At 49.2% G+C, this 14,636-nt stretch overlaps 1 protein-coding gene across 3 annotated transcripts in view; it reads left to right on the plus strand.

Moving 5' to 3' along the window:
• bcl9l (bcl9 like) overlaps positions 1-14,636 on the plus strand; it is a 120,948-nt gene that overhangs the window by 93,019 nt on the left and 13,293 nt on the right. For all 3 annotated transcript variants that reach the window (XM_036962148.1, XM_036962147.1, XM_036962146.1), the window contains 3 exons: positions 3,011-3,185; positions 5,150-5,237; positions 11,372-13,865. In XM_036962148.1, the coding sequence (XP_036818043.1) occupies positions 3,011-3,185; positions 5,150-5,237; positions 11,372-13,865 (2,757 nt within the window). The remainder of the gene's footprint in view (positions 1-3,010; positions 3,186-5,149; positions 5,238-11,371; positions 13,866-14,636) is intronic.

Raw genomic sequence — 14,636 nt, forward strand, 5'->3', positions numbered from 1 at the left:
CCCCTGTATATAGCCTCCACATTGACTCTGTACCGTAATACCCTGTATATAGCCTCCACATTGACTCTGTAACGGTACCCCCTGTATATAGCCTCCACATTGACTCTGTACCGTAATACCCTGTATATAGCCTCCACATTGACTCTGTACCGTAATACCCTGTATATAGCCTCCACATTGACTCTATACCGTAATACCTTGTATATAGCCTCCACATTGACTCTGTACCGTAATAACCTGTATATAGCCTCCACATTGACTCTGTACCGGTACCCCCTGTATATAGCCTCCACATTGACTCTGTACCGTAATACCCTGTATATAGCCTCCACATTGACTCTGTACCGTAATACCCTGTATATAGCCTCCACATTGACTCTGTACCGTAATACCCTGTATATAGCCTCCACATTGACTCTATACCGTAATACCTTGTATATAGCCTCCACATTGACTCTGTACCGTAATACCCTGTATTTAGCCTCCACATTGACTCTGTACCGTAATACCCTGTATATAGCCTCCACATTGACTCTGTACCGTAATACCCTGTATATAGCCTCCACATTGACTCTATACCGTAATACCCTGTATATAGCCTCCACATTGACTCTGTACCGTAATACCCTGTATATAGCCTCCACATTGACTCTGTACCGTAATACCCTGTATATAGCCTCCACATTGACTCTATACCGTAATACCCTGTATATAGCCTCCACATTGACTCTTTAATTACTTGTTACTTTTATATATTTTTATTTTATCAATTTATTTTTAAAACTGCATTGTTGGTTAGGGGCTCGTAAGTAAGCAGGTCTACTACACCTGTTGTATTCAGCATTTCACTGTCTACACCTGTTGTATTCAGCATTTCACTGTGAGGTCTACTACACCTGTTGTATTCAGCATTTCACTGTAAGGTCTACTACACCTGTTGTATTCAGCATTTCACTGTCAGGTCTACTACACCTGTTGTATTCAACATTTCACTGTAAGGTCTACTACACCAACACATGACAACTCAGCATGGTAGCAACGCAACATGACAACAACATGGAAGCAACACAACATGGTAGCAGCACAACATGGTAGCAGCACAACATGGTAGCAGCACAACATGGTAGCAACACAACATGGTAGCAACACAACTAGGTAGCAGCACAAAACAGGGTACAAACATTATTGGGCAGAGACAACAATACAAAGCAGTCACAACTGTCAGTAAGTGTGACCATGATTGAGTCTTTGAATGGAGAGATTGAGATAAAACTGTCCAGACTGAGTGTTTGTTGCAGCTCGTTCCAGTCGCTAGCTGCAGCGAACTGAAAAGACGAGCGACCCAGGGATGTGCTTTGGGGATCTTTAACAGAATGTGACGGGTGTTGTATGTGGAGGGCTGCAGGGATGTGCTTTGGGGATCTTTAACAGAATGTGACGGGTGTTGTATGTGGAGGGCTGCAGGGATGTGCTTTGGGGATCTTTAACAGAATGTGACGGGTGTTGTATGTGGAGGGCTGCAGGGATGTGCTTTGGGGATCTTTAACAGAATGTGACGGGTGTTGTATGTGGAGGGCTGCAGGGATGTGCTTTGGGGATCTTTAACAGAATGTGACGGGTGTTGTATGTGGAGGGCTGCAGGGATGTGCTTTGGGGATCTTTAACAGAATGTGACGGGTGTTGTATGTGGAGGGCTGCAGTAGATATTTTTATTCATTTTACCTTTTATTTAACTAGACCAGATTTTTTTAACAGCTTTATTGAACTAGTCAGTTAAGAACAAATTATTTTCAATGACGGCCTTGTTCAGGGGCAGAATGACCAGATTTGTACCTTGTCAGCTCGGGGATTTGAACTTGCAACCTTTCGGTTACTAGTCCAGCGCTCTAACCACTAGGCTACCCTGCCGCCCCAGATAGGGGGGAGTTTACAGAGGAGTATAGAGTGCAGTGATGCTTCCTATAAGGAGCATTGTGTCAAATCTGATGGCCGAATGGTAAAGAACATTTAGCAGCTCAAGAGCACCCTGACCTGCCTATCTATAAAGTACATCTCCGTAATCTAGCATGGGTAGGATGGTCATCTGAATCAGAGTTAGTTTGGCAGCTGGGGTGAAACAGGAGCGATTACGATAGAGGAAACCAGGTCTCGATTTAACTTTAGCCTGCAGCTTGGATATGTGCTGAGAGAAGGACAGTGTACCGTCTAGCCATACTCCCAAGTACTTGTATGAGGTGACTACCTCACGCTCTAAACCCTCAGAGGTAGTAATCACACCTGTGGGGAGAGGGGCATTCTTCTTAGCAAACCACATGACCTTTGATTTTGGAGGTGTTCAGAACAAGGTTAAGGGTAGGGAAAGCTATTGACCAGGGCCCACCCTATATAGTGCCCTACTATTGACCAGGGCCCACCCTATCTCCTACTGTATATAGTGCCCTACTATTGACCAGGGCCCACCCTATCTCCTACTGTATATAGTGCCCTACTATTGACCAGGGCCCACCCTATCTCCTACTGTATATAGTGCCCTACTATTGACCAGGGCCCACCCTATCTCCTACTGTATATAGTGTCCTACTATTGACCAGGGCCCACCCTATCTCCTACTGTATATAGTGCCCTACTATTGACCAGGGCCCACCCTATCTCCTACTGTATATAGTGCCCTACTATTGACCAGGGCCCACCCTATACCCTACTGTATATAGTGCCCTACTATTGACCAGAGCCCACCCTATCTCCTACTGTATATAGTGCCCTACTATTGACCAGGGCCCACCCTATACCCTACTGTATATAGTGCCCTACTATTGACCAGAGCCCACCCTATCTCCTACTGTATATAGTGTCCTACTATTGACCAGGGCCCACCCTATCTCCTACTGTATATAGTGCCCTACTATTGACCAGGGCCCACCCTATGCCCTACTGTATATAGTGTCCTATGGGCCATTTGGGACACACACTATAATCCTGCCTTTGCCTCTTCTCTCTGTGATGTCATCAGGGCCTCTCCAGGGTCTCTCCGGCCCATCCTCCAAAGCTGGGCCAGTGCCCCTCCCCCCTGACCCAGCTCTGACCCCTGGGATGGGGCGTGGTCTGGGACCAGGAGGTCAAAGGTCAGAGATGCCTCGCCCTGCTCAGCAGGTGGTCTATGTCTTCACTACCAGCCTGGCCAACAGGTGAGACATGCACACACAATATGAACACACACATGTGCACACACACACACAACTCAGGTGGTGAGATAAAAGGCCCTTCACACAAAAATGCTGAGTCGAAAAGTGCACGAATTGAACAAATCACTTTTTGTGGTCTGGTCTTGTCATGTTTATTTTGTACTAAAATGACTAAACAACAGGTGAAGTAGTAACCTTAACCCAGGTGGAGTAGTACCCCCAAACCCCGGTGGAGTAGTACCCCCAAACCCAGGTGGAGTAGTACCCCCAAACCCCGGTGGAGTAGTACCCCCAAACCCAGGTGGAGTAGTACCCCCTAACCCAGGTGGAGTAGTACCCCCTAACCCAGGTGGAGTAGTACCCCCTAACCCAGGTGGAGTAGTACCCCCTAACCCAGGTGGAGTAGTACCCCCTAACCCAGGTGGAGTAGTACCCCCAAACCCAGGTGGAGTAGTACCCCCTAACCCAGGTGGAGTAGTACCCCCAAACCCAGGTGGAGTAGTACCCCCTAACCCAGGTGGAGTAGTACCCCCAAACCCAGATGGAGTAGTACCCCCAAACCCAGGTGGAGTAGTACCCCCAAACCCAGGTGGAGTAGTACCCCGAAACCCAGGTGGAGTAGTACCCCCAAACCCAGATGGAGTAGTACCCCCAAACCCAGGTGGAGTAGTACCCCCAAACCCAGGTGGAGTAGTACCCCCTAACCCAGGTGGAGTAGTACCCCCTAACCCAGGTGGAGTAGTACCCCCTAACCCAGGTGGAGTAGTACCCCCAAACCCAGGTGGAGTAGTACCCCCTAACCCAGGTGGAGTAGTACCCCCTAACCCAGGTAAAGTAGTACCCCTTAACCCAGGTAAAGTGGTACCCCCTAACCCAGGTAAAGTGGTAACCCAGGTAAAGTAGTACCCCCTAACCCAGGTAGTGGTAACCCAGGTAAAGTAGTACCCACTAACCCAGGTAAAGTGGTAACCCAGGTAAAGTAGTACCCCCTAACCCAGGTAAAGTGGTAACCCAGGTGGAGTAGTACCCCCTAACCCAGGTGGAGTGGTACCCCCTAACCCAGGTGGAGTAGTACCCCCTAACCCAGGTAAAGTAGTACCCCTTAACCCAGGTAAAGTGGTACCCCCTAACCCAGGTAGTGGTAACCCAGGTAAAGTAGTACCCCCTAACCCAGGTAAAGTGGTAACCCAGGTAAAGTAGTACCCCCTAACCCAGGTAGTGGTAACCCAGGTAAAGTAGTACCCACTAACCCAGGTAAAGTGGTACCCCCTAACCCAGGTAAAGTAGTACCCCCTAACCCAGGTAAAGTGGTAACCCAGGTAAAGTAGTACCCCCTAACCCAGGTAGTGGTAACCCAGGTAAAGTAGTACCCACTAACCCAGGTAAAGTGGTACCCCCTAACCCAGGTAAAGTAGTACCCCCTAACCCAGGTAAAGTGGTAACCCAGGTAAAGTAGTACCCCCTAACCCAGGTAGTGGTAACCCAGGTAAAGTAGTACCCACTAACCCAGGTAAAGTAGTACCCCCTAACCCAGGTAGTGGTAACCCAGGTAAAGTAGTACCCACTAACCCAGGTAAAGTAGTACCCACTAACCCAGGTAAAGTGGTACCCCCTAACCCAGGTAAAGTAGTACCCCCTAACCCAGGTAAAGTGGTAACCCAGGTAAAGTAGTACCCCCTAACCCAGGTAGTGGTAACCCAGGTAAAGTAGTACCCACTAACCCAGGTAAAGTGGTACCCCCTAACCCAGGTAAAGTGGTAACCCAGGTAAAGTAGTACCCCCTAACCCAGGTAGTGGTAACCCAGGTAAAGTAGTACCCCCTAACCCAGGTAAAGTAGTTACCCAGTAGTTACCCAGGTAAAGTAGGCCCTTTTGCATTAAGCTGTTATAGAGAGAAGCATCAACAGCACTGTGGGTCTAGTAGCTACTCTGAAGTATTAACCCTGTGTTATCTGTCTGTCTCTCAGTGCTGCTGAATCGGTGATGCACGGCCACTCAGACTCTATTCTCCTGTTCCACCAGCAGAACGTCCCACGGACCAAACAACTGGAGCAGGTCAGCTACCCACACTGAAAAGATACGCAGCTACCCACACTGAAAAGATACTCACACTGAAAAGATACTCACACTGAAAAGATACTCACACTGAAAAGATACTCACACTGAAAAGATACGCAGCTACCCACACTGAAAAGATACCCACACTGAAAAGATACCCACACTGAAAAGATACTCACACTGAAAAGATACTCACACTGAAAAGATACGCAGCTACCCACACTGAAAAGATACGCAGCTACCCACACTGAAAAGATACGCAGCTACCCACACTGAAAAGATACTCACACTGAAAAGATACGCAGCTACCCACACTGAAAAGATACTCAGCTACCCACACTGAAAAGATACTCACACTGAAAAGATACGCAGCTACCCACACTGAAAAGATACCCACACTGAAAAGATACTCACACTGAAAAGATACGCAGCTACCCACACTGAAAAGATACTCACACTGAAAAGATACTCAGCTACCCACACTGAAAAGATACCCACACTGAAAAGATACTCACACTGAAAAGATACGCAGCTACCCACACTGAAAAGATACTCACACTGAAAAGATACGCAGCTACCCACACTGAAAAGATACCCACACTGAAAAGATACCCACACTGAAAAGATACCCACACTGAAAAGATACCCACACTGAAAAGATACGCAGCTACCCACACTGAAAAGATACGCAGCTACCCACACTGAAAAGATACCCACACTGAAAAGATACGCAGCTACCCACACTGAAAAGATACGCAGCTACCCACACTGAAAAGATACGCAGCTACCCACACTGAAAAGATACCCACACTGAAAAGATACGCAGCTACCCACACTGAAAAGATACCCACACTGAAAAGATACCCACACTGAAAAGATACGCAGATACCCACACTGAAAAGATACCCACACTGAAAAGATATGCAGCTACCCACACTGAAAAGATACGCAGCTACCCACACTGAAAAGATACGCAGCTACCCACACTGAAAAGATACGCAGCTACACACACTGAAAAGATACCCACACTGAAAAGATACCCACACTGAAAAGATACCCACACTGAAAAGATACGCAGCTACCCACACTGAAAAGATACCCACACTGAAAAGATACGCAGCTACCCACACTGAAAAGATACGCAGCTACCCACACTGAAAAGATACGCAGCTACCCACACTGAAAAGATACGCAGCTACCCACACTGAAAAGATACCCACACTGAAAAGATACGCAGCTACCCACACTGAAAAGATACTCACACTGAAAAGATACGCAGCTACACACACTGAAAAGATACCCACACTGAAAAGATACGCAGCTACCCACACTGAAAAGATACCCACACTGAAAAGATACGCAGCTACCCACACTGAAAAGATACTCACACTGAAAAGATACGCAGCTACCCACACTGAAAAGATACGCAGCTACCCACACTGAAAAGATACGCAGCTACCCACACTGAAAAGATACGCAGCTACCCACACTGAAAAGATACGCAGCTACCCACACTGAAAAGATACGCAGCTACCCACACTGAAAAGATACGCAGCTACCCACACTGAAAAGATACGCAGCTACCCACACTGAAAAGATACCCACACTGAAAAGATACCCACACTGAAAAGATACGCAGCTACACACACTGAAAAGATACGCAGCTACCCACACTGAAAAGATACGCAGCTACCCACACTACAAAGATACCCACACTGAAAAGATACCCACACTGAAAAGATACGCAGCTACACACACTGAAAAGATACCCACACTGAAAAGATACGCAGCTACCCACACTACAAAGATACCCACACTGAAAAGATACCCACACTGAAAAGATACGCAGCTACACACACTGAAAAGATACCCACACTGAAAAGATACGCAGCTACCCACACTACAAAGATACCCACCAACCCACTCCGCTCTTAAGGCATTTGCATACTTCCCATCCGATGCAGTTTGGAATAGGTTGTGCATATATTATAATTATATTTTGGGACGTTTTGGTCTTCGGCAAGGGTTTTTCAGAGACATGCCGCAGTTCGGAAACCAAAGTCTACTCACTTTCGTCAATAATTTGGTCAACAGTAGGGATTCTTCAACAGAGAGTTTGTTGTTTAGCAATAGACGACTCGCTTTCATGAAAAAAAATTGACTTGCGAAATACTGCACAATAACATTTCAAGACGTCCAAATTACTGAAAGATATCTGACTAGTGAGTACTGATAGTACAGGGTGATAGTACAGGGTGATATCTGACTAGTGAGTACTGATAGTACAGGGTGATAGTACAGGGTGATATCTGACTAGTGGGTACTGATAGTACAGGGTGATAGTACAGGGTGATATCTGACTAGTGGGTACTGATGGTACAGGGTGATAGTACAGGGTGATATCTGACTAGTGGGTACTGATAGTACAGGGTGATAGTACAGGGTGATATCTGACTAGTGGGTACTGATAGTACAGGGTGATAGTACAGGGTGATATCTGACTAGTGGGTACTGATGGTACAGGGTGATAGTACAGGGTGATATCTGACTAGTGGGTACTGATGGTACAGGGTGATAGTACAGGGTGATATCTGACTAGTGGGTACTGATGGTACAGGGTGATATCTGACTAGTGGGTACTGATGATACAGGGTGATAGTACAGGGTGATATCTGACTAGTGGGTACTGATGGTACAGGGTGATAGTACAGGGTGATACCAGTACAGGGTGATATCTGACTAGTGGGTACTGATGGTACAGGGTGATAGTACAGGGTGATATCTGACTAGTGGGTACTGATGGTACAGGGTGATAGTACAGGGTGATACCAGTACAGGGTGATATCTGACTAGTGGGTACTGATGGTACAGGGTGATAGTACAGGGTGATATCTGACTAGTGGGTACTGATGATACAGGGTGATAGTACAGGGTGATACCAGTACAGGGTGATATCTGACTAGTGGGTACTGATGGTACAGGGTGATAGTACAGGGTGATATCTGACTAGTGGGTACTGATGGTACAGGGTGATAGTACAGGGTGATATCTGACTAGTGGGTACTGATGGTACAGGGTGATAGTACAGGGTGATATCTGACTAGTGGGTACTGATGGTACAGGGTGATACCAGTACAGGGTGATATCTGACTAGTGGGTACTGATGGTACAGGGTGATAGTACAGGGTGATATCTGACTAGTGGGTACTGATGGTACAGGGTGATAGTACAGGGTGATATCTGACTAGTGGGTACTGATGGTACAGGGTGATAGTACAGGGTGATATCTGACTAGTGGGTACTGATGGTACAGGGTGATAGTACAGGGTGATATCTGACTAGTGGGTACTGATGGTACAGGGTGATACCAGTACAGGGTGATATCTGACTAGTGAGTACTGATAGTACAGGGTGATAGTACAGGGTTATATCTGACTAGTGGGTACTGATGGTACAGGGTGATATCTGACTAGTGGGTACTGATAGTACAGGGTGATATCTGACTAGTTGGTACTGATAGTACAGGGTGATGGTACAGGGTGATATCTGACTAGTGGGTACTGATGTTACAGGGTGATATCTGACTTGTGGGTACTGATAGTACAGGGTGATGGTACAGGGTGATATCTGACTAGTGGGTACTGATGGTACAGGGTGATATCTGATTAGTGGGTACTGATGGTACAGGGTGATATCTGACTAGTGGGTACTGATAGTACAGGGTGATATCTGACTAGTGGGTACTGATGGTACAGGGTGATAGTACAGGGTGATGGTACAGGGTGATATCTGACTAGTGGGTACTGATGGTACAGGGTGATTGTACAGGGTGATATCTGACTAGTGGGTACTGATAGTACAGGGTGATATCTGACTAGTGGGTACTGATAGTACAGGGTGATATCTGACTAGTGGGTACTGATGGTACAGGGTGATATCTGAAAAGTGGGTACTGATAGTACAGGGTGATATCTGACTAGTGGGTACTGATAGTACAGGGTGATATCTGACTAGTGGGTACTGATGGTACAGGGTGATATCTGACTAGTGGGTACTGATGGTACAGGGTGATATCTGACTAGTGGGTACTGATAGTACAGGGGAAATCTGACTAGTGGGTACTGATAGTACAGGGTGATATCTGACTAGTGGGTACTGATAGTACAGGGTGATATCTGACTAGTGGGTACTGATGGTACAGGGTGATATCTGACTAGTGGGTACTGATAGTACAGGGGAAATCTGACTAGTGGGTACTGATAGTACAGGGTGATATCTGACTAATGGGAAGTGAAAGTGTGAAGCTCCAGGTGTTTGAGGAAGTGGGAAGTGAAAGTGTGAACCTCCAGGTGTTCGAGGAGGTGTGAAGCTGCATCTTTATCTGTTCACATACTTGTCTTTGTTCCCATTTGTAGTAGAAACTACAGACTGTGTTTTGCTTCAGATATGCAATGCTTTGCTTAAAGTCTCCATGAGTATACAGGTGTCGGTAACACTATAGAACAGTGTAACACTACCGAACAGTATAACACTACAGAACAGTATAACACTACCGAACAGTGTAACACTACCGAACAGTGTAACACTACCGAACAGTGTAACACTACCGAACAGTGTAACACTACCGAACAGTGTAACACTACCGAACAGTATAACACTACCGAACAGTGTAACACTACCGAACAGTGTAACACTACCGAACAGTGTAACACTACCGAACAGTGTAACACTACCGAACAGTGTAACGCTACCGAACAGTGTAACACTACCGAACAGTGTAACGCTACCGAACAGTGTAACGCTACCGAACAGTGTAACGCTACCGAACAGTGTAACGCTACCGAACAGTGTAACGCTACCGAACAGTGTAACGCTACCGAACAGTGTAACGCTACCGAACAGTGTAACGCTACCGAACAGTGTAACGCTACCGAACAGTGTAACGCTACCGAACAGTGTAACGCTACCGAACAGTGTAACGCTACCGAACAGTGTAACGCTACCGAACAGTGTAACGCTACCGAACAGTGTAACGCTACCGAACAGTGTAACGCTACCGAACAGTGTAACGCTACCGAACAGTGTAACGCTACCGAACAGTGTAACGCTACCGAACAGTGTAACGCTACCGAACAGTGTAACGCTACCGAACAGTGTAACGCTACCGAACAGTGTAACGCTACCGAACAGTGTAACGCTACCGAACAGTGTAACGCTACCGAACAGTGTAACGCTACCGAACAGTATAACACTACCGAACAGTGTAACACTACCGAACAGTGTAACACTACCGAACAGTGTAACACTACCGAACAGTATAACACTACCGAACAGTATAACACTACCGAACAGTATAACACTACCGAACAGTGTAACACTACCGAACAGTATAACACTACCGAACAGTGTAACACTACCGAACAGTGTAACACTACCGAACAGTATAACACTACCGAACAGTATAACACTACCGAACAGTGTAACACTACCGAACAGTGTAACACTACCGAACAGTGTAACACTACCGAACAGTGTAACACTACCGAACAGTGTAACACTACCGAACAGTGTAACACTACCGAACAGTGTAACACTACCGAACAGTGTAACACTACCGAACAGTGTAACACTACCGAACAGTGTAACACTACCGAACAGTGTAACACTACCGAACAGTGTAATGCTTTAATACTTGTCATAAGCATTTCTGAACCTTTAAAATGTATTATGAGAAGGGTTTATTAACAACCTGTAATAGTTCTGATCTGTCTCCTCTACCCCTGTCTCTCCCCTCCCCCTGTCTTTCTCTCCCCTCCCCCCTGTCTCTCCTCTCTCCTCTCCCCCCTGTCTCTCCTCTACCCCTGTCTCTCCTCTCCCCCCTGTCTCTCCTCTACCCCTGTCTCTCCCCTCCCCCTGTCTCTCCTCTCCCCCTGTCTTTCTCTCCTCTCCCCCTGTCTTTCTCTCCCCTCCCCCCTGTCTCTCCCCTCCCCCTGTCTTTCTCTCCCCTCCCCCTGTCTTTCTCTCCCCTCCCCCTGTCTTTCTCTCCCCTCCCCCCTGCCTCTCCCCTCCCCCTGTCTTTCTCTCCCCTCCCCCCTGTCTCTCCCCTCCCCCCTGTCTCTCCTCTCCCACAGTGTGCCCCATCAGGGAAACATCCCAGTCTGTCAGGGCAGCTGAGCTCCAGCAGCACCCCTCCCATGGGCACCCCCAAGTCCCAGAGCGGCACCCCCAGACCGGCCTCTGTGGTAGGGAGCCACCTTCAGGCTGCGGGAAGCAGGACACCCTCTTCCACGGGACACCCCGACTCTGAGCCCCCCCAGAGCAGACCTGGGGGTCTTGGAGCCTCAAATAACATTAGCAGTACTCCCTCCCACCAGCCAGGGAACGCTGTTGCACCTATACCTTCTGGCCCAGGCCCTGGGGGTGGAGGTCGTGGAGGGGAGGGGAAAGGGGTGCTGCCTCACGCCAGCGCGGGGGTGTCTCCGTCGGGTAGCCCCTCGGTGCTCTCAGCCCACCTGCAGGTCGATGTGGGGGCGAGGGGCGGGGGTGGTCCGGGGGGTAATGGAGGAGACGGGGGTCTGTCTAAAGAACAGCTGGAACACAGAGAGAGGTCTCTACAGACCCTCAGGGACATCGAGAGGCTTTTGCTCCGCTCCGGGACAGCAGGGGGCGCCGGAGAGCCACCAGGCCCCAACAACAACCCCAACAGTGTAAACAACAATAACACAGAAGGTAGTGGCGGCGGTCCGCAGGAGGACGCGGAGAATAGCGGTAATAATAACAACGATGCTAACAACATGTTGCTTCCCCCTATGGGCAAGATGAAGAAGTACGAGGAGCCTCTCAGGTCCATCATCTCCCAGGCGCAGCATCTGGGGGGGGCAGGGGGGATGGACGGCTCTCCCGTGGGGGGTCCCCACCACCCCGACCGCCACCTCCACTCCCCCGGGGGCCTGGACATGGGGCCCCTCTTGGGTCCTGACGGACTGACCCCAGAGCAGGTGGCCTGGAGGCAGCTGCAGGAGGATTATTACCAGGAGAAGAGAAGGCAGGAGGAGCTTCAGCCTAACCCTCACACACACCCACAGCACTTCAGATTGATGCAGGAGATGAGTCCCCCGGTTATGATGAGGGGTCCCCCTCCGCCATACCACAGCAAGTCTGGGGAGCAGCAGTGGGGGCCTGGGGGGCCCATGATGGGTCCGGGAGGAATGGGACCGGGAGGGATGGGGCCCGGTAACCCTCGGATGATAGACATGCACCAGGAGGGGCCCCGGGGGCCACGGTTCCTGGGCCAGATGCAGAGGGTTCCCCCTGGAGGGGGGGGGTTCCCAAGCAGTCCTGGAGGGGTGTTATCCATCGAGGGTCTCAGCCCCCAGCGGGCAGCCAGGCCAGGCATGTGGATAGAGGACCTTCCCCCCAACATGATGGGTGGTGGCAGGGGGCCATTCTACCATGGGGGGCCAGGTGGGGGACCCCCCCAACACATGCAGGGTGACCCTGAGCGCATGCTGACCCGGGAAGATATGTTCCGTATCATGGAGAAGAGGCAGCTACAGGGGCTCCACCACCTGGAGCTGGAGAGGATAGTCCAACAACAGGGTATGGGGGGCCCCAGGATGATGGAGGGGCCAGGGGGGTTCCCCAACCAGGGGATGGGCAGAGGGCCAGGATCAAGGGGGGACCCCATGGACTTCCTAGGATCCAGGGAGATGATGGGGTCCCCGGGCGGTGGTGTAGGAGGAGGGGGACCCCAGATGAGAGATCTGGTAGACTCCTCTCTCGGCCCAGGGGGGATGAACATGAACATGAACGTGATGAACCAGCAGCAGCAGATGATGCTACAGAAGCTGAGAGGAGGAGGAAGAGGAGGAGGAGGAGGGCCACTAGAGGGTCCTTTAAGGGACTTGCTGAGCCAAGAGGACATCGCTCGGATCCGGGCCGCCCAGAATGATGCAGGACACGGAGGGAGTAAAGTGATGCTCCAGGGACCAGACGGCCCGCTCCACTTCCCCAACCAGGGGCCCTTCCCTGGGGGACCGGGAGGAGGCGATGGGGGTTACCTCCAGGGGCCCGGGGCTAACATGTTCGGCTTGCCTGACCAGCATGGTGGGGGGCCTCACATGGGGGGTACGTCTCGCCTCAGCCACATGCCCATGGGTGGTGGTGGTGGGGGACCCCGGGGCGCAGACCTCGGCCCCCACCACCCTTCGGACCTGTCCATCAACGTGAACCCCGGTATGGTCTCCCCGGCGATGCCCCCTCCCCCTCACCAGCTCAAGTCTCCATCCCTTAACCAGGAGCCATCGCCTCTCATGAACTCTCCCGCCGCGGGACTTAAGTCCCCCTCTCAGATATCCTCCGCTGGGGGTCCTCAGAGCCAGCAACACCCCCTACCCCCTGCCTCTGGGGCCGGGACCCCCTCCTCTTCCTCCATGAAGTCTCCCCAGGTGATGGGCCCCTCCCTGGTTATGCGCTCCCCCTCAGACTCCCCTGGACGTCTGAAGTCTCCAGCCATGGTGTCGTCTCCAGGGTGGACATCCTCTCCGAAGACCGCTCTACCCAGCCCTGGGGGACTTAGCAGTGGGAAGGGGCTGGGGAACGGAGGCAGCAGCTCCACAGAGACTGGTAAGAACTAGACACAGGATATGTCCCAGATGGCACCCTGATAAGAACTATCACTAAATTTTACTATAGCTATTGAATCGCTCCTTCAGATCAGGAGCCTGAAGAAAGTTTTTTTTATTTAACTAGTCAGTTAGGAACAAATTCTGACGGTTAACTGCCTTGTTCAGGGGGCAAAATGGCAGATTTTTACCTTGTCAGCTCGGGGGATTCGATCTAGCAACCTTTCGGTTACTGGCCCAATGCTCTAACCACTAGGCTTCCTGCCGCACCAAAAGTAGACACCCAGTTGAATTGTTTCCACATTTTGTTGTTACTATCTACAGAAAATACTCTATAATATCAAAGTGAAAACTAATTTCTACTTTTTTTTTTACAAATTTAATACTTTTTTATTTTTTATAACTAAAATATAGTCATGGCAGAAGTGTTTTAGTAAGTATGAATAAATAATAAATATGAACATTCAGCACCTTTTTTTGTTTAGACAAAAATTAGTTCAGGAGTAAAACGTGGCTTCACAAATCTTTAAGTTATATGGATTCACTCTGAAATGATAGTCATGAATGACTATCAGGGGGTCCTAAAATATCTGTAAGGGTCCCTCGGTTAAGTATTGAATTTCAAGCACAGATTCAACTACAAAGACCAGGGAGCTTTTTCGAAAGCCTCATAAAGAGAGACAGTGATTGGTAGATGGGTAACAATAACACATCAGACATTAAATATATCTTTAAACATGATCAAGTTATTAATGTATATATACTACATTAC

This window comes from Oncorhynchus mykiss, chromosome 24 (genome assembly GCF_013265735.2).
Source record: "Oncorhynchus mykiss isolate Arlee chromosome 24, USDA_OmykA_1.1, whole genome shotgun sequence".
Classification (NCBI taxonomy): Eukaryota; Metazoa; Chordata; class Actinopteri; order Salmoniformes; family Salmonidae; genus Oncorhynchus; species Oncorhynchus mykiss.